The sequence below is a fragment of the Delphinapterus leucas genome, chromosome 19, assembly GCF_059928025.1.
Source record: "Delphinapterus leucas isolate spDelLeu-1000000601 "Yukka" chromosome 19, BTC_Dleu_Yukka2, whole genome shotgun sequence".
NCBI classification, from domain to species: Eukaryota; Metazoa; Chordata; class Mammalia; order Artiodactyla; family Monodontidae; genus Delphinapterus; species Delphinapterus leucas.
The window spans coordinates 51384554-51403175 of NC_143147.1; the positions used below are offsets into that span (position 1 = coordinate 51384554).

Genomic DNA, 18622 nt, shown 5'->3' on the forward strand with positions numbered 1-18622 from the left:
AATAACTGGGAGGATTTATGTTCAGCTCTGCTAATGTACACAAGCACCTCAGTTTCCAACCCATGTCTACAGACTTGGAGGAGCCTCTAGCTTGTCAGAGATGGCTTCTTAGAGAAAACTTACACTGCAACTTCTCCAACTCAGAGAAATTCACACGTTCTAACCTGTTTGCCTATAAACTAAGATTTGAAGGAAGCTTTCCCACTTCTGGGAGACTAGAAGGAGGAGCAAGGCACTGTTATTAATCCAAAAAAGGCTGAAATTAAAGTCTCGCGTTTCACAAGTGTTCATAAACTGCTTTCAGCTTATTATTTTAAAGGAAGCAAACAGCCGTTCCAGAGCCACAAGGAGGGGAGGGCTGACAAGTTCACTCCCACCTCAGAAGCCTTCCACTTCACCTGGGCAGACTCGGAGAGGGGCCTGGCTAAGCCTCTGAAGACAGGCAGCCCCAAGGAGCGGATCTGTCGGGGGAGGGTAGCTACGGGGCTGAAGGAGGAGCTCCGACCCCACCCTCAAACTTCAAAGGGAGCGGCCAGATCCTCCCTGAAAAGGCTGGGCTGCAGATCCTCCAGGAGGTCGCTCGAGCTCTTCCGACAGCCCGGCGGGAGCTGGAGGGAGCGGGCGGGGAGGCCCGGTGGGGTGAGGGGAGGGAAACTGAGCCCGGGAGGGGGCAGGCGGGGGCGAGCCAGAGCCTTCTAAAGAAGCCCTGAAGATTCTTGGCGGCCGGAGCTGGAAGGCGGCCGAGTTCTCTTTTGAAAAAAGAGAGAGAGAGAAAACAACAACAACAACAAAGAAACCAAAAAAAAAAACCACCTCGTCTGAGCATGACTCTTGGCCGTGGTGCTTTCACCAGCGCCTCTGCAACGGCTCCCAGAGAAAGCTCGCCAGAAGGGGACAGACCGACAGCCCAACTGAGCGGAAGAGCGGCCAGAAGCCGGCCCAGGTCGGAGCGGGTGCTTGGAAGTTTGGGGTGGGGGTGAGGGCGGACTGCGCCGACGCTGCCATAATTGGTTCAGAGACAATTGGCCATCCATATGGAAAAGATAAAGTAGATCCCTATCTTACAGCAGGCCTCCAAATAAGTTCCAGATGCACTAAAGACCTACAGGAAACAAGCAAAACTACTGTGGGGCTTTGGGAAGAAAACACAGAAGGACAGCTTTATAATAGTGGGAGAAGGGACAGTTCCTTTAACAAGGTCTAAAACGTGCAAAATGTAAATGAAGAGATGGATAACTTTGTCTACATTAAAATGAAAATCGTCTCTAAGGCAAAAGACATCACGCGCAAAGTGTAAAGACAAGCCATAGACCCCATAATATTTGCAACCCATACAACCGAGAAGAAATTCGTAGAATATCTTAAAATGTCTAAGAGAAACAGCTCAACAGAAAAAAAACATGGGCAAAGGAAATGAACAGGCAATTCCAGAAGGTCAGTTACAAAAGAAAATGGAATCAACTTTACTTGTGATCATAACTGGAAGTTACAACCATGAGATCCCATCGAGCATCTGTGGGATTGACAAAAATTAAGATCTGATAACCCGTGTGGAACTGAGTATAGAGAAATGAGAATTATGTTGCTAGTAAAAGTGTAAGTTGGTACAACCATCTAGGAAAAAATATGCCAAAGCTTGTAAAGTTGAAGCTGCTGTCTCCTTGGTAGAGATATTTTCCTTCACGTTCACAAGTGGACGAGTCCTGTACTCACTTGATGTAAGAGAGGATAGTGGAGACGATCTAACTGGCCCTGGGTGGAAATAGAATAGACCGGCTTTATTCATCCAATGAAATACTTTGAAGCAGTTAAAAGGAATGAGATAAATCTACATGTGTCAACATGGCTAAATCACAAAATCTAATGTAGGGTGAAATAAACCAGGTTACAAAAGGATATCACACTCTGATACCATTTATGTAAAATTTCAAAACAAAACTATATATAGTAAAAATACAAAATCATGCTTGTATGTTTAACATTTTTTTAAAATTTAAAATAAAATAGAAACCGCAATGAGATACCACTTCACATTCATTAAGATGTCTACTTTTTTCTCTTTTAAGTAACAAGTGTTGGCAAGGATGTGGAGAATTTGGAACTCTTGTGCATTGCTGGTGGGAATGTAAAATGGTGCACCCACTGTGGAAAATGGTATGGCAATTCCTCAAAAAAAGTAAACACAGAATTATCCTATGATCCAGCAATTCCGCTTCTGGGCATATACCCAGAAGAATTGAAAGTAGGCAGTCAAACAGATATTTGTACACCCATGTTCATAGCAGCATTATTCACAATAGCTAATAGGTGGAAGCAACTCCAGTGTCCATGGATGGATGGATTAAACACAAAATGTGGTATATGCATACAACAGAATATTATACAGCCTTAACAAGGAATAAAATTCTGATATATTCTGTAACATGGACTAACCTTGATGACATTATGCTAAATGAAATTAGACAGACACAAAAGGACAAAACGGTGTGATTCCACTTATATGAGTTATTTAGAGTAGTCAAATTCATAGAGACAGAAAGTAGAGTGGCGATGGGGGCGGGGTTACTGTTCAAGGGGTACCGTTTCAGCTTGGGAAGGTGACAGTTCTGGAGATGAATGGTGGTGACAGTTGCAGAATGTGTATGTACTTAATCCCACAGAATTGCAGTTTAAAATGGTTAAAATGGTAAATTTTGTTAGGTACATTTAATTTAAAAATAGAAATTTAAAAGAAGAAAATTGGCTTGAATCCAGCCCCTCTACCGAGCAGAGCGGGCAGAACCACTCACCTACCTGTGAAGCGCGGCTGATTCCAGACACCTGAATCGCCCTCCCCTCCCCTCCCCTCCCCCACACTCAGTCGCTACCCCGCGGCCTGGCAAGTCTCACTACGCAGACGCGGAGCTGGGGTGGGTGGGCAGGAGGGGCGTGGCCTCACTCTGCGCCTGTGCGGAATTCCAGCTGCAACTGCTGCGGGGGAGAAGATGCCCAGGTTGGGCTCCGCGGCCGCCGGCCGAGGGGAGGCCCGCACTGCACACGCGCAGACTGAGCATCCGCGTCAAAAGCCGAAGAGAGCGCGCGCTCCCCACGTCCTGCGCGTCCAGCTGCCAGGCATTAGTCCCTGCCGTGACTCCCGCTGGGCCCGGACGGGCTGGCGCGCCCTCGTCTGAAAAGCAATGCCCCGGGAGATCATCACCCTGCAACTGGGCCAGTGCGGCAACCAGAGTGAGCGAACGATCGCCGGGCCCAGCCAGTCTCCGGTTCTGCCCCTTCGGGTCCCACCCGAGTGCTTCGCATCCTCCAGCCCCCGCTTTCCCTTCCATGAACCCCCTGCCCTACTGCGCATGATGAACCAAGCCCCGGACCCCAGACCGAGAGCCCTGCCTCCAGCCCCCGGCTGTCACGGCTCCCAGACTCTTGGGCCCACCCTCTGAGAGTGACAGCCTCTGAGCCTCACCCTGGGCTCCTGAGGCCTTACGGCTCTAGCAGATCCAGGCGTCTCTCCTCTCCCCCCAGTTGGGTTCGAGTTCTGGAAACAGCTGTGCGCCGAGCATGGTATCAGCCCCGAGGGCATCGTGGAGGAGTTCGCCACCGAAGGCACTGACCGCAAGGACGTCTTTTTCTACCAGGTGCCCCCAGCGACTTGGCCAGGGCCGGTAGTGGCCCAGGGGGCCTGAAGGGAAGGGCAGTGGCTTGGTACTGGAACCCCGCTGGGCAGAGGAGCCAGGGCGGCTGGCTTGAAGAGGGAGGGCAGGCAGGAGCCAGAGTTGGGAGGACTGGAGGAGTGGGTGGGCCCGAGCTTATTGGGCCCGATCCTGGACTCCCCTTGACAGGCGGACGACGAGCACTACATCCCCAGGGCGGTGCTGCTGGACCTGGAGCCGCGGGTGATCCATTCCATCCTCAATTCCCCCTATGCCAAGCTCTACAACCCAGAGAACATCTACCTGTCAGAGCATGGAGGAGGAGCTGGCAACAACTGGGCCAGCGGATTCTCCCAGGTATCCAGGTGGCCATCCCAGAGATTCTTGATGTTCCCTTCCTGGGGCAAAGCAGGCACAAGCAGTCTGGGAATTTGACCACACTGACAATAAATAAGAGACAAGGGGATTACCCTGATAAGAGGGACAGCCAGAGAGAGGTTGATGCAAACTTTGTGCAAACCATTTGCAAAGTAGCATTTCTGGGGGGAGGGACATAGCCCTCTGTTTGAGGTGGCAGCAGTGTCCGACAGTAGAATTATTGGTGCTGAAAAGAGATGCTCTCCAGAAACTTCATCCTCGTCCTCCCTCCTCATGTCTCTATACAGGGTGAGAAAATCCATGAAGACATCTTTGACATCATAGACCGAGAAGCAGATGGAAGTGACAGCCTAGAGGTGAGGCTGCCCCCCTGGGGGGTGGGGGTGGGGAGGAAGCTGAAAAGTGCTGGGGAAAGGTCAGGAGGTAGCCTGATCAGATGTGTGATGGGGGCAATTCAATTCAAAATTCTTCCATTGAGTATCAGATGTGAGATAGTGAGGTAAATAAGGTACAGTCCTTGTCCTCAAGGAGATCCCAATCTGGATGGCATCAGCTCCTTCCTTCTCAAGGAGCCTCAGTCTGGATGGACATAGAGGAAGCCTTGACACATTAGCGTGTTGGGAATGGGGAATGACACAAGCCTGAAGCCTCTCTGCCAGATCCCTGGAGACTGCCTCTCCATCCCTCCCTTGCAGGGCTTCGTGCTGTGTCATTCCATCGCTGGGGGCACCGGTTCTGGCCTGGGTTCCTACCTCTTAGAGCGACTGAATGACAGGTAAGCCTGTGTTTGGGGAGAGGGCATTAGCCCTGTTTCCCTGGGTAATGTCTTTCCTTTTTATCGCTTTTTTCTTTCCGACTGGAAGGCCTGCCACTACCACCTTTGAGTCATAGGTAGGAACAGAGCCTGGCCACCCAGGGAACATCTTGGAAGCAGTAACTCCCAGGTGGGGGGTTTGCCTAGGGGGAGAAGGGGACCTACGAGGTTTGATGCTTTAGGCTTATCTTTTTTGGCTTCTGGGCTCTGAAGACTCAGTTCTGCCCTCACCCCTTTTGTATAAGACGTTGGTGGCACTTGGAAAGGAATGGCCCCTGTTATCCCTAGAGAAGATAGAGATGGGCAGTGATGAGAGTCCTTCCAATTCACTATGTCACCTTCCTCTTTCCCTCCTCCTTACCCCCAGGTACCCCAAGAAGCTGGTGCAGACATACTCAGTGTTTCCCAACCAGGATGAGATGAGTGATGTGGTGGTCCAGCCCTACAACTCACTGCTCACGCTCAAAAGGCTGACCCAGAACGCAGACTGTGTGGTGAGCATGCGAGGAGGGAGTGGGGGCTTTGGTCGACCTCCCCAAACCAGAGAGACATCTACACCCTGCCCTTCCCAAGCCCTTGCCCAGAGAACAGAGGACCAACAAAGCCATACCTGGTGGACCAAATTATGAAATAAGGACCTGATCCCAAGTTTCTTATAGTCCCTTTAGGCAGCAAGACTCTCAGCAAAGTGAATAACACGCCCCCACCCCACGTGTCTCCACTTAGCCTGTTTTTCTTTTTTTAATTAATTAACTAATTTATTTTATTTTTGGCTGCGTTGAGTCTTCATTGCTGCGCATGGGCTTTCTCAAGTTGCAGCGAGCGGGTCTACTCTTTGTTGTGGTGTGCGGGCTTCTCATTGCGGTGGCTTCTCTTGTTGCAGAGCACAGGCTCTAGGCGCGCGAGCTTTAGTAGTTGTGGCACGCAGGCTCTGTAGCTGTGGCTCACGGGCTTAGTCGTTCCACGGCATGTGGGATCTTCCCGGACCAGGGCTCGAACCTTTGTCTCCTGCATTGGCAGGCGGATTCTTGACCACTGCGCAACCAGGGAAGCCGCTCCACTTAGCCTGTTTAATGCCTACTCATGCTTACATTCTCAGCCCAAGGGTCACTTTCTTAGCAAAACCTTCCCTGACCACCCAGACAAGGTCAAACTCCTTTGTGCATATTTCAGGCTATAACTATACTTTTCTGTTGTTTTATATTTAATGTCGGTCTCCCTCCTCTAGACTGTAGATGTGGTGAGGGGGAAGACCATGCCTGTTTTACTCTCCATAGTTTCTCTAGGCACCATGCCTGGCACATGTTGGACAAGTAAATATTTGTTTAATGCACTGGGTGGTAGAAACGTGTCTCCTGATGCCCCAGAGACAGTACTTGCCCTTTAAATTAGCACACCTACTTCCTAGTTTTGGACTTCTTCCTAGTTTTGGAGTTTAGAGGGGCACTAAGCAAATAACTTATTTCTCTGCCCCCTTTCTCCTCAAAAAGGTGCCGTGACCCTCTTCTGTCCCCCCAGGTGGTGCTGGACAACACAGCCCTGAACCGGATCGCCACAGACCGCCTGCATATCCAGAACCCATCCTTCTCTCAGATCAACCAGCTGGTGAGCCCTCACTCCTAGACTCTTTTGGACTGGAACCCCGCCATCGGGGGAAGGGAGGCCTCCCAGGACAAGGCCCTTGACACAGCACCCCTGTCCCCAGGTGTCCACCATCATGTCGGCCAGCACCACCACCCTGCGCTACCCCGGCTACATGAACAACGACCTCATCGGCCTCATCGCCTCGCTCATTCCCACACCACGGCTCCACTTCCTCATGACCGGCTACACACCCCTCACCACGGACCAGTCGGTAAGAGCAGCCCGCAGGCCCAGCAGGCCCTGACTTGCCTTTCTCTTTTCCCTGCTGCACCCGGAGCCGCCCCGTGCAGCCCCCAGAGGCCCTGCGCTCAGGGACTGGCACAGGCTGGGCGACCTCCTGGCTGACTTGCTCTCCTCTTCCCTCTGCCTGTGGCTCCCTGCAGGGCCCAGGCTGTACGGGGTCTGCTGATGCTCCTGCACAAGGGCATGAGTTTGCTGAGCTCGGGAGGACTGAGATCCCTGATCCCACAGCAGAGGCTCAGTGTGGACCTGAATCTAAGGACACTCCCCACAGAGGCCAAACTACCCCGAGTCTGATGGGGACGTGTGTTGCCTACTGCTCTCTGTCCATGCGTTTCTCGACTGTGCCCTGAGTGCTGGCCTGCCCTGTGGCCACTGTCCCCTCAGGTGGCCAGCGTGAGGAAGACCACGGTCCTGGATGTCATGAGGAGGCTCCTGCAGCCCAAGAACGTGATGGTGTCCACGGGCCGGGATCGCCAGACCAACCACTGCTACATCGCCATCCTCAACATCATCCAGGGGGAGGTGGACCCCACCCAGGTAGGTGAGGCCCCTTCGTTCTACCCCCAGAGCCCACAGGGTAGAGGAGAGGCTACCACCACCACTCCTGTGCCCACCCCAGGTCCACAAGAGCCTGCAGAGGATCCGGGAACGGAAGTTGGCCAACTTCATCCCCTGGGGCCCAGCCAGCATCCAGGTGGCCCTGTCCAGGAAGTCGCCCTACCTGCCTTCTGCCCACAGGGTCAGCGGGCTCATGATGGCCAACCACACCAGCATCTCCTCGGTGAGCCTAGCCTCCTGGTCTTCTTTGGCCACTCTCTTCTACTAGCCACCTTCCTCATTCTCCCCCAGATCCATTCCAACCCCTTATCTTGCACTGGCTCCTGGAGATTTCCATCTCTTGCAGCTCTTTGAAAGTTCCTGCCAGCAGTATGACAAGCTGCGGAAGCGGGAGGCCTTCCTGGAGCAGTTCCGCAAGGAGGACATCTTCAAGGAGAACTTTGACGAGCTGGACAGGTCCAGGGAAGTCGTGCAGGAGCTCATTGATGAGTACCATGCAGCCACGCGGCCAGACTACATCTCCTGGGGCACCCAGGAGCAGTGAATTCCTCCCCACTGCACCCGCTGGACAGTAAGCACAGCCCCCATCATGCCTGGTCCCTCTGGTCCAAATTCCCCTCACCAACAACCTTTCTAGGTTCTTCTTCGGCCCAGGAGTTGGCCCTGCTCCCTCCCTTCCATGCCTGACCCTTGATATGCTTATTTAGTTCTAATAAAGTAATAAAGCTGCATTGTGAGTATAGTCGGGCCTTGGTCTGTGAATATGGGGGACGATAAAAGTATCTCCATGGTGCCCCACAGTTCCCAGGCATATGTCGGTAGGGTGGCCTCTGCCTGCTCTAGCTGAGTCCCGGTCTTTGTGTGTCCACTGTTTCCATGAGCATCCCTTACCTAGAACCAAGCTGCTCTGGAGCCAGTCCTACTCTCAAGACTATAGAGGATTACTGCTGCCTGCCGTCTCCTCAGTGCCTAAGCTCCTGCCCCAGGGTGGATCAATATTGCCCATAGAGCCCCAGCCTCCTCCACTCAGGGCAGAGGTTGTAGAGGCTACTGAAGGACAGCCTGCAGCATTCTGAGCGGGTCAGGAAAGCCAAGACTGTATTCCCAGGCACAAGGTGATTAGGTCCTCAGGAGTCGATCTAATTCAGCCCAATCTGATAAAAGTAGGGCTGAGCCCATCCTGATAAATTCTTTATCTGTGCCAGAGAAGTTCTTGGGTCTGATCCTGCCCCAAGCTTCTTCTGTTCCAGTCCCAAAGCAGTGGGAACATTAAAGATGGACCCAACCAAGACCCAGAAGCTGGACACCAGGGTAGGACTGGGTAGTGCCAGTCCTGATGACTCACTGTCCTCGGGCCTCAGGGATGCCAAGAGGCCACCCCTATGCCACTCGGTGGAAGAAGGGTGATTGCCAGCTTCCAAAACTGTCCTCTTGCCTGCCCCCCCACCACCACCCTAGGGCAGCATACGGGCCAGGAGGAGGTTAAGTCCAGAAGGTCACGGAGGGTGGAGCCCTGCGGTGTTCAGACTCCCCTCAGTGCTGGTAAAAGCCCAGAGTGTGGGCATCCCCGGAGGTGGAGCTCTGAGCCCTGGGGCTCCAACTTGTCCCACTGACAACACTCCCACAGCAGCAAGGGTTTGTGTAAATAAGGAATTTTTGTGTGTGTGTCTTCTCTTCTACAAATAAATTAAGAAACAAACTAGAAAATTGTCTGCACCCATTGCAGCCCTTGGGTGTGGGGTGTGCCCTGTCCCTGCAGGGCCAAAAGGGTCCATGGTTCCCTGAAATCGCAGAGCAGTCCAAGTCCAGGATGGAGGCAAGAGGGAGGTCGTGACCTCTTGGCAAGCTCAGTCCTGCAGCTGCCCCAAACAGCCAGACTGTCCCTGGGGCTCGTCCAGGCCCGGGTGCTGGCTGGGAGGGGAGGTGTCTGGCAGGTCTTGGCATGGAGGAGGACTACTGCTGGGCCTCTCAGGGGAGGGGTTGGCCAAGTAGGCATTCACCAGCTGCATGATCTCTTCCACCTAAGGGAGGACAGAGGTCAGAGTACACAAGGGGCCACTGGGTTCTCCTTTTTCTTAACCTCCACCCAGGCTCCTTCCCAAGGCCTTACATGAGCTGCCCCCTACAATCTTTCCTTCCTCATCATCGCTCTCCCTCACTCACAATGTGCCGACCACACTTGCTTCTTTCTGCTCCTATAATATCCTAAGGTTATTCTCAACTCAGGGCCTTTGCACTTGCAAGTCCCTCTACCTGGAATGCTGTGCCCCCAGGTCTTCCTTTGGCTAGCTTAAGTGTCACTGTTGTTGCGTACCTTTTCCTGACCGTCCTACCTAATGCGATGGCCCCCTCCAATCACTTCCTGTCTCACTACCCTTTCCTGCGTAGCATTTGTCACTGTCTTAAATAGTCTTTGAGGGGACTTCCCTGGGGTCCAGTGGTTGGGACTCCACACTTCCACTGCAGGGGGCATGGGTTCCATCCCTGGTCAGGGAACTAAGATCCCACGTGCCGCCTGGTGTGGCCAAAAAAATTAGAAAAAAAAAAAAAGAAAAAAGGTCTTTGATTCCTTTAGTGTCTGATCGCTGGCTCTGATGTAAGCTCCTTTAGTTTGTCTTTGATCACTGTTGGATCCCCGGGGTCTAGAGCTGTACCTGGCCCATGCTCAATGCTTAATAAATGTTTCTTGACATCCTTTCCCTTCCTTCCTCCTTCTACACCCTCTTCCCACTCACCTGGGGACTCTGCAGGAGGAGCTGGCTCTCTCCCACCCTCAATGCCAGGGTGTGGGGGCCCATTAGTTGGCAGGCGGCCACACGGCCATAGCTGACACTGTGAACGGGCTGTGTCTCACCCGGTCGGGAGAGGGACATGGCCTTGGCTCCCAGGCCCAGGCATAGCTTCTGTGGAGCGCCCCCACCAGGCTCCTGCGGACAGACGGGCAGAGTCAGGGTGGAAGGAGGGGACCCTGCAGCATTATTTTTGGTGTGGGGAGATGGCTGTGAGCAAGAAGTTTCCTGGTTCCCCCCTATAATCCACAGCTCCACAGAGGTGAGGGCCCCAGGGCCAGTGACTCCTGGGGTTTGAGAATGGGCAGCTGTGCTGGGTGTAGGGAGTGAAGTGACCCACAGTGGGGGCCTGTGGCTCTGGGGCAAAGGTGTGGGGCTCGGGCCGCCAGAGTCCCCCTCTCCCTTCTCCCCCTCACCGTGCTCAGCTCCAGAACGTCATACCGAGCAGCGCCGAACCCTGGACACTGCGCCGCCAGAGCCAGGTAGGCAGCCATGGCCTCAGCTCGGCCCATGCCCCGTAGCCGCTTCCAGCCTCCCAGCACAGCAGCCGCTGTGCCGGCGCCACCTCCTCCCTCGCGGGCCACGCTTCCCGCCGTGCGGCCGGCCCCGCCGCGCCGGGCCCGCTCCGCCCGCCTCTTGGCCAGGGCCGGACTCCAGATTGCCCCGGCCAGCAGGGCGGCGGAGCGGGGAGGCCTGGGCACCGGGCGGAGAGGGTCTTCACGCGGCGGGGCCGGGGTGGGCAGCAAGCGGTCCAGGCGCGGCAGAGGCGCCCGCGAGGAGAAGTCTCGGTGCAGGCTCCGCAGGCGCAGCGCCGCCTGGGCGCGCAGCGTGTCGTCGGGCGGGGCCGGCCGGCCGCGCAGCAGCAGAGCTTGAGCCTACGGGGAGGCAGGGGTCATCAGCGCGGGAGCGGCGGGGTACCGTCTCGAAGACACCTAGGGGTGTGGCACCTGAGGTCTGGGTTCGAGCACCGCCTCCCCCGGGGTTGCCATAACGACGAAATGCGATGGCCCAGAAACGGAGGGGTTCAGGCTCGCGGGTCTTCGCTGGGCGTGAATGCCAGAGATCCTCACCTGCTCAAAGAGGAAGGGCAGTTCGTGACCGTCTGGGGACAGTCCCTCAGGGTGCAGAGGTCCGTGAAGACGCAGACACAGTCTCCATCCGGAGTCCGGCGGGTCCTCCAGCCCGGCTTCCTCCGCCGCCAAGCTGCAGAATAAAGAAGGCCGCGATGTGTCCGGGAAGCAGGGGCCCCCAAAGCGCGGGCCCAGGGGAAAAAGGCGGGGCCAGATGTTTGGGGCGGGGCCCGGGCGGAATGGACAGAGGAGGCAAGCCTTGAAGCCAGACTGCAAACCGCCAGCGGACAAGAATCCATCTGTTCATGAACCAGTGAAATGACTGTGCCGGGCAAGCGGCAGGCGCTCGGTAAACGTTTGCTTAGGGATTGACCGAAGCCGAGAGGCGAATGGGCTAACGGAGAGCAGGGCTGGGGCTGGACATTTACTTCTCAAACCTGGTGAGCACGTCGGCCACGAGAGTCCCCCCGGCCAGGGCTCGCTCCTGGGCCCCTCGCTGCTCGTACAGCGCGAATGCATTGCGGCTCCGGGTCAAGCCCAGCCGCCCCACCAGCTCTCGAGCAACCTGGAGGGGTGAGAACATAAGAGGAAAGTCAGACCCAGACCGCGCAGGGGTCTTGCCAGTACTTCTGGAGGGGTCCAACTGGAGGGGTCTTTCAGGTCTCTTAGTCCCGCCACACACAGCCGTTACCCAACTGATGACTCTCAGACTCGGGCAAACCCTAGGGCCCAGGCACCAGGAGAGCCAGGCATGGGAAGCTGGGAGGAAGGTTGAGGTTTCAGGGGTTTTCTCTGTGGTCTTACCTCTCCCGCCGTGGTGTGGGAGTCTATGGCCACGGGGCAGGCACCAGCCCCCGGACAGTGCACGGTGCACAACAACTCCTGCCGTCGGCTCAGCGCGGAAATCTCTGCCAGCGAGGGCACCAGCTCCCGGCCGCGCGTCCGGCCCAGCGCTTTTCGTATGAAGCGCGCATATTCCGCCAGTTCCGAGTCCGGAAGCGCCTGCTCAGTCCTGGGTTAGGGAGAACTGGAGAGTCAGTGCTCCAAGGGCTTTCCTTCACCTCCACCCTATTGCCTTCTTACTTTATAGTTTATTTCGCCTCGCCGATTCCCTCCCCTCCAACTCTAAGTTCCTTGAAGGCAGCGCGGCCAGCTCTTCTGAATCTACCCTGATGCTCTGTATGGAGCAGAATTACTTTCTAAGGCCCCTGGCAGCTTTCTCCTTACTGCCTCCTCCCACTTCCCAAAGTTTCCATGATCCTCCTTCGGGTTGAAATCCAAACTCCAGCCGCATTCCTCTTTCCAACCTAAAAGCCCTGGCGCTGGACTGCATCAGCTCCGAGAAAAACAGCCTTTTAATAATTCCGCGGAGGCTTTTTGTAATTCCCCCGCCCGCAAGCGGTGTATGATCTTGTAATTCCCACTATGCGTGTTAGCAGAGCCCTGACCTTGGGGCAAGTCCCTTCCCTTGTCTGGGTCCAAGTTCTCCATCTGCCAAACTCTTTGGAAAGACCTGCCATTCTTTTCCAGCCCCTTAGCTCCCTTGCCTTGGCCTTACCCCCACGCCTCCCCTCTCACCTCTCCAGGTGCCCCAGGAGGTGCCCCCGTACAGGTCCACCAGGCCGGAAGGTACAGCTCATGCAAGTGAGGAGCTGCCAGTACCGCAGGGCCGCGGGGTCTTGGGTAGCTGGAGGCCCGGGGGGGCCTGCGGGGCCCGAGGTCTGCTTAGCCAGCTGCAGGAAGAGCTCATCTCGGAGCGCGGGCAGGTCCCGGCAGGTCTGGAGCACACCCTGCATCAGGGGCCCGGGGCGCCGCGCCCCCTCCAGGGCCTGCAGCGCCAGGAACAGCCGCACCGCCTCCTCGCGCAAGGGAGCGTAGCCCGGACCTGCGGGGACGGCGGGGGCGGAGGGACGGCTTGGAGAGGGGACACAGAGCTGGGCCCTGGGAGGAAGGCGTGAACCAGGGGAAGGTCAGAGGGAGTGTAAGGGGACAGGGGTGGCAAGGAGGGGAGAGTGCGAAGGACAGGAAGAGTGAAGGGAAAGCAATCGTCCCCACAGAGCCAAATTCAACCCCTGCCTCCCGGGAATCTCCCCCTCCAGATCCCCTAAGGCTGCACTTTGAGTTGGATGGATGGACTATAAGGACACAGGGTCAACCTTCAGATTCTGCAATTGGGTACTGACAGCTATCACCATGGGCCAGAAAACAGGTTGGACCGCGAGTCAGAAAACCAGGGTTCTTCTCCCAGCTCCCCTTAATCCTCTAGCTTGAGGACCTGGGCCTGTCACTATTCCCTTTTGGGGAGAAGTATAACTAGATGAGGTCAGCACATTCTCCCAAGGTGGTGGCTTTTCCACCACTTGTAAAGGCAGTATGCCATGGTGTTGAGAGTATAATGAAATAACAAAATAGAGGGTGTAAGAAACTCATGAAGGAACATCAGTAGTCAGAATGAGATCCAGAGAAGGTGGTCAAAGGGAGCCTTTACTTTCTGTGCTGGCTTTCCTCCCCCTCTACCTTGGGTACCAGTCTGCTCAGCTTCTGGTTTCATCTTCATCCTTTGAAAACTGAGGGGCTGGGTTGGCCCCCTGAGGACTCCTAGATCCCTATCAGGTGAGGCATTCAGATTCCCCACCCAAGGGACTTGGGCCATGGCACCACTCACCTGGGGCACTGACTCCGTAGGGCAGGGGCAGGAGTGGGGCATACAGGGCCCCACTAGTGTGCCTCAGAATTGGGTTCCGTCTGTAAATAAGGGCCACAGCTTCCGGGTCCCCATAACTCTCCTAGAGGCCATGGAAATGATCAAAGTGATGGAGAAGGGGGCTCACCATGAACCCAGAAAGTTTATGGGTCCACCACCCTCCTCTTTGTCCATGGAGTTCCCTCCCTCGCACCTGAATGTCCCTGAGCAGCAGCTGGGTGGGGGTCTCCAGCGGCGCCTTGGAGGCTATCACTTCGCGCAGCGCCACCCCCCAGCGCTCTGCCTCAGCCTGGCGGGGCGAGCAGAGCCGGACGCTATGCTTCCGGCCAGACACGGTCACTGACCACAGACCTGGGGGAAAGAGAGGCCGCGGAGGTCAATCAGGGCTGGCTGGGGCAGCTACCTAGGGAGGTAGGAGAATCCCCATAAGGTCTCACCGGTCTCCTTGGGCCTGCGCTCAGGGCCGGTCACCGAGCACAGGCTGGTGAGCACGAGGCTCCCGAGGCGCCGCGCCCCCTTCCCGCTGCTGCTGAACTGGTCCAAGGAGTCCCGGGTGAGCACGAACCAGGCTCGGCGCGGGGGCAACCAGGGCCGCGCCCCTCCTCCGCGGGGCTCGCGGTACAGCCAACCTGCGGGGAGAAAGAGGGAAAGGGGATCGGCAGGAGAAGACATTATCCCGTGGAGGATTGGGACTGGGGCCTCTAGAGCGCATGAGGTGGATCCCCACCTTTCACGACGACGTCTGGGTCGTCTTCTGACGGCCCCTTCTCCGGGATGAGGCTCCGTGTCTCCTCCCAGCTTTGCAGCCTGGGCAAGAAGGGAGCGAGGGTTGGGCAAGCCTGCCGGTCCTGCACCCCGCCTCCAGGAGGCTCCTCTCTATGGGCTCCCCAGACAGCGAGGGGTGCCTACTCCCCGGGCTGGGCACCCCTCCCCCAGGCTGTGGGAACTGCTGGGCCGTTCTGACCTCGCACCAGAAATAGCCTGGACCCCCCCTTTCCTCCCCGCGCCCCCAGCCGGACCGCCCCCCGGGACCCCGGCCAAACCACAGCGTCCGGCGTAAGGCCTTTCCCTTATTGCACAACCGCGGGAGGGAAGCCGGTGAACATGGGGGTCCCAGACCATGGGACGCAGGGGCTGAGTTCACCTGTCTGAGACTGGACCGCTCCTCACAGGCTGAGTCAGCGTCACATCCAGGGGGCCCTGGGGAAACAGGCAGGGCAGCCCTCAGGCTAAGAACCCTCCTCGCAGGATGCCAGTAGCTTCTGGCCCAGGACAGTGCTGCTCAGAGGATTGGGGAATCAAGGAGTGGGATGGTGACTGTGACTGTGACTGTGACCGAGCGAGCTGAAGCCACTGGGCTAGCCCCTTCCACCAGTCTCTACAGAATAGCCCAAGCTAAAAAGCCAAGACTCTTGCCTGGTCGCTGTGATTCTTTAAAGAGGCAATCAGGTGTTGGGGTAGAGGAGAAAAAGCACTGGGCAGAGAGTCAGGAGGCCTGGGTTCTAATACCGGCTCAACCGCTAACTCGGATCTACAAACTTGCTGAGGAACCCTGGCAAGCCCCTTCGAGTCTTCGGGCCTTAGTTTCCCGATCTGTGAAGAGGGAGAGGTGGATGAAGTCCTTTCTTGCTCTGGCAGTCGAAGTCACCCCCTCCTCCTCATCTCCCTTCATTGGCTGGCGGGCGTTCAGGCTGGCAGGCAGGCAGTAGGCACGGAGGTGAATGAAGGGAAGAGGGACCCTTTCGGTATAGGGCTTTCTCCAAGAGCTTCTTATACCCTCCCACAGGGACCCCTGAAACTCAGTAGGAAGTAAAGACCCTGTCCTTTTGCTGGGGCTCAGGCCAGGCTGAAGAATACTCTCCATGGGAGGTACAGTCCAGGATTTTGCCCTCCCCCTACCACACTCCCTGTGCCCTGGAACTTCTACTGTAGACTGGGGTCTAAGAAAGGCCTAAAACCCTGCCAGGAGCCAAGTCAGGCGGGAACTGTGCCATGGTCCCATTGCATCCAGGCAGCTAAAGTCAGGAGGGGGAGGTGGGGGAAGGGGGCCAGGGACACCTGTCCCCAAGCTCCGAGGAGGGGGGCGGTGGTGGAGGTGGAGCATGAGGGAGGCAATGGCAGTGGTTCACAAAGCCGACCCTGCTCAGGCTGGAACCTTGGGGACGCCTGGGTCCTGTGCCTTCGGGGGCGCAGATCCTCTTATCTTCTGGAGGGTCTGAGAGGGGCTCTCAGCCACACCACCATAAGGGCAGGTGCTGACCCCTCTCTTAGACCAACTCCCCTAATCGCAGTCCCCTGATTCCCTCCCTCCCCGCCCCCCCTCTATATTTATCCGCCCTCCGCCTCCGCCAGGTGCTGGCGCCGGCCCCAGCGGCGCAGCCCGCCCCACCCGGGCACTGAGCCACCGGGCCTGCTGGGGACCCCTGAGCGGGGGAAGGGAGCCTGACCCAGGCCACAGCACACGCGAGTCTGGTTGCCCGAAGTTTGCTTGCTGGCGTGCAGGGGCATCAGAGAGGGGACGTCAGGGGATGATGGTCTCCCACACCAATAGAGCCTCAGTTTCGCCACGGGGAGATTCGACAAAACCCGGGAGCCGAGTGTCCCTCACCATTCCCTCAGGGATTCCCCAGGAGCCTCACCAGGGAGGCCCTGAGTGTCAGGGTAATGATGAGGGGTCCTCGGAGAGTTGTGGCCCCCAGCTCCCTCTCCATGGGGTCCCCGCCACGGACCCCAGTCTGAGGATGCCTGCTTCCCCTTGCCCAGATCCCCGCGGCGGGAACTCCCGCATCTGGCCCCAGCGCTCAGTGCTCATGAATTGGAAGCGGAGCGGACCCAGGTGTCCGAGCCGCCCAGCCGGCCTCGCCACATTCCTCGGCGCTGGCGGAGGCGGAAGGAGACGGGATGGGACGCGGGCCCAGCGGGGAAGGGAGAGGCTGGGCCAGGTCGGGCCAGGCGTGACGCCTCCCCTGCCTCAGGGCCCCCAGCAGGTGGACAGCGCCCAGCGTGCTGCGCGAGGCCCACAGGCACATCCCGAGGCGGGCTGCTGCTTGAGCTCTCGGGGGCTTCTGGCCCCCAGGCAAAAACGTCTCCCGAGTCCCCAGTCCACAAGAGCACGGCGTTTGGCTCGAGTCTGGAGCAGGATCAGGCGTGACGGCCGGTTGTAGTGAGAGGGATTGAGACAAGGCTTCAAACCCCCCGGGACTTACCCTCCCGCCGCCCGCTGGACTCGGGGTCCGTAGCTCAAAGGTCTCCTCGTCCTCGTCTTCGTCCCCGTCCCCGCTAAGCTCGCCGTCCCCGTAGTCCCGGTGCAGAAGAGTAAAGCCTCGACGGCAGCAGAGGAGCCACCACAATCCCCCGGGGAGAGGCATCCGGGCGAGCAGCCGGGGGATTGGGGTGCGGGCAGCCGGGGCCGAGCTGCAGGGGGTCGGAGAAACTGGCGGGGCTCCGACCCGAGCGGGGGGAAAGATGAGGAGGGAGGAGGAAAAGGGAGAGGGGGACTGGGAGGAGGCAGTGTCTGGCTCTGGGGTGCAAGGGGTCGCTAGCTAGAGCCTGCGGGGGGCTCAGAGTCTGGGCCCCCGGAGGGGGAGGGGGGAAGCGGGGGTGGGGGAGGAGGGAGCAATGTCCGGAGCTGGGAAGTAGTGTCCGTTGTAGTGTCCAGCCCTGTGGGGGGCAGTGTCCGGTGCAGTGTCCGAGGTGGGCAGTTGTCCAAGCTCCAGGGAGGGTCGTGTCCGGTAGGGCGTCCGGTGGCCGGGGCCCGGGCCGAGCGCGCTGCGCTCCCTGCAGCCCCGGGACTGGCGCGCTAGGGGCGCGAGCACAGTGCCGGGACCCCGCCTCCCCAACCCCCTCCCCTTCGGCCCCCCCCCTTCTTTCTCTCCTCCCTTCTTTACAGGGCTGTGTCCAGATTTCGTCACAGCCTCCTCTGCCCAATCCCTGTGCCTGGCGCCGGGCGCGGCCACCAATCAAGCTACTGAAACCGCGGCGGGTTGCATCATGTGTCCCTGGCTTGGTGACAGCGGGGAGGGGCAGGGGAATAAGGAGGGAGGGGGCAACGCGATGTTAGCCACGCCCCCGCTTCGGAGGTCGGACACGGACTGCTAGGGACGTCACGGAAGCCCGCCTTCAAGCTCTTGTTTTAACTCTTGGCTCACCAACCAACAAATTAAAAGCACTCGAGCAGGAGCTTTGGAGAACAAAGTGCCCACAGGGCATAGAGAAAGGCTCCGACTGCTGTCCTCTGCACCCCTGTCTCGTCTCAGGGTTCCAGAGAAAGGAAACAGCCTTAGCTACCTGCGCCAAGCACAGCCCTAGAGGTAGCCCTCCGCCCCTGGATGAGGGAGTCCAGTTCCGCGATCCCAGTCACCTCCTCTTGAGGTGAAGAAGCTGAGGAAGAGACTCTGAGAGAGTGCAGACCAAGGCCGGAAATAAAATCTAATGTAGAGCGCACAGCTCACTGAACTCCAGTTGGGAGAGTGACTTCGGATTCTAGGGAGTTCCGTGGTCTTCGAATGGAGTGGAGTCTCCTCAGGGTGACTATCCCGCGATTCTGTGTAGGAAGGGGTTAACCAAGGCTCTAAGCGGACGGGGCGGGGCCAGAGGAGGGGCGGGGCCAGGGCGACCGCGGGCGCGCGCGTGCGTTGCTGACTCAGCGGCGATTCCTGAGATCACTGGTGGAGGGTTCCAGGTTGGACCCCAGTGACTGGCGTGTGGGACCCTTTGAAGATCGGCTCTGTGTCCGGGACTTCCCTGGATCCTGGCCCCTGGAGGCCGTGGTTCTTGGT

The 18622-nt window shown here is 57.5% G+C and overlaps 2 protein-coding genes across 7 annotated transcripts; one reads left to right on the forward strand and one right to left on the reverse strand.

The window, feature by feature from the left end:
* Positions 1–926: 926 nt before the first annotated feature.
* On the reverse strand, positions 927–17710 carry PLEKHH3 (pleckstrin homology, MyTH4 and FERM domain containing H3). Of its 6 annotated transcripts, none has more exons than XM_022558004.2 (13): positions 17051–17702; positions 14989–15044; positions 14572–14651; positions 14282–14473; positions 14038–14195; positions 13806–13926; positions 12719–13025; positions 11945–12152; positions 11578–11705; positions 11141–11273; positions 10487–10945; positions 10017–10208; positions 929–9302 (listed from the first exon to the last, which is right to left on the reverse strand). In XM_022558004.2, the coding sequence occupies exons 1-13, from the start codon at positions 17210–17212 to the stop codon at positions 9129–9131; spliced, it is 2370 nt and encodes a 789-aa protein (XP_022413712.1). In that variant the 5' UTR covers positions 17213–17702; the 3' UTR covers positions 929–9128. The 6 variants fall into 6 exon arrangements, 5 of the variants coding, with proteins under 5 accessions (XP_089757424.1, XP_089757426.1, XP_089757425.1 ...); XM_022558003.3 differs by having other exon boundaries at positions 11569–11705; XR_002642601.3 differs by having other exon boundaries at positions 9199–9302; positions 10512–10945; positions 11569–11705; positions 17051–17710.
* On the forward strand, positions 2920–8012 carry LOC111166370 (tubulin gamma-2 chain). The gene is made up of 11 exons (XM_022558005.3): positions 2920–3225; positions 3517–3629; positions 3834–4001; positions 4310–4378; positions 4718–4797; positions 5204–5330; positions 6355–6441; positions 6542–6691; positions 7108–7260; positions 7343–7504; positions 7628–8012. The coding sequence occupies exons 1-11, from the start codon at positions 3177–3179 to the stop codon at positions 7823–7825; spliced, it is 1356 nt and encodes a 451-aa protein (XP_022413713.1). The 5' UTR covers positions 2920–3176; the 3' UTR covers positions 7826–8012.
* Positions 17711–18622: the final 912 nt, after the last annotated feature.

Bases quoted from the DNA above. Each gene is read 5' to 3' on its own strand.
- PLEKHH3 (XM_022558003.3), bottom strand. From the start codon at position 17,212: ATGCCTCTCCCCGGGGGATTGTGGTGGCTCCTCTGCTGCCGTCGAGGC. The intron at 15,045-17,050 runs GTAAGTCCCGGG...CTGTTTCCCCAG, and splicing joins GTCCAGCGGGCGGCGGGAGG to GGCCCCCTGGATGTGACGCT. The intron at 10,209-10,486 runs GTGAGGGGGAGA...GTCTGTCCGCAG, and splicing joins ACGTTCTGGAGCTGAGCACG to GAGCCTGGTGGGGGCGCTCC.
- LOC111166370 (XM_022558005.3), top strand. From the start codon at position 3,177: ATGCCCCGGGAGATCATCACCCTGCAACTGGGCCAGTGCGGCAACCAG. The intron at 4,798-5,203 runs GTAAGCCTGTGT...CCTTACCCCCAG, and splicing joins TTAGAGCGACTGAATGACAG to GTACCCCAAGAAGCTGGTGC. The intron at 6,442-6,541 runs GTGAGCCCTCAC...CCCTGTCCCCAG, and splicing joins TCTCTCAGATCAACCAGCTG to GTGTCCACCATCATGTCGGC.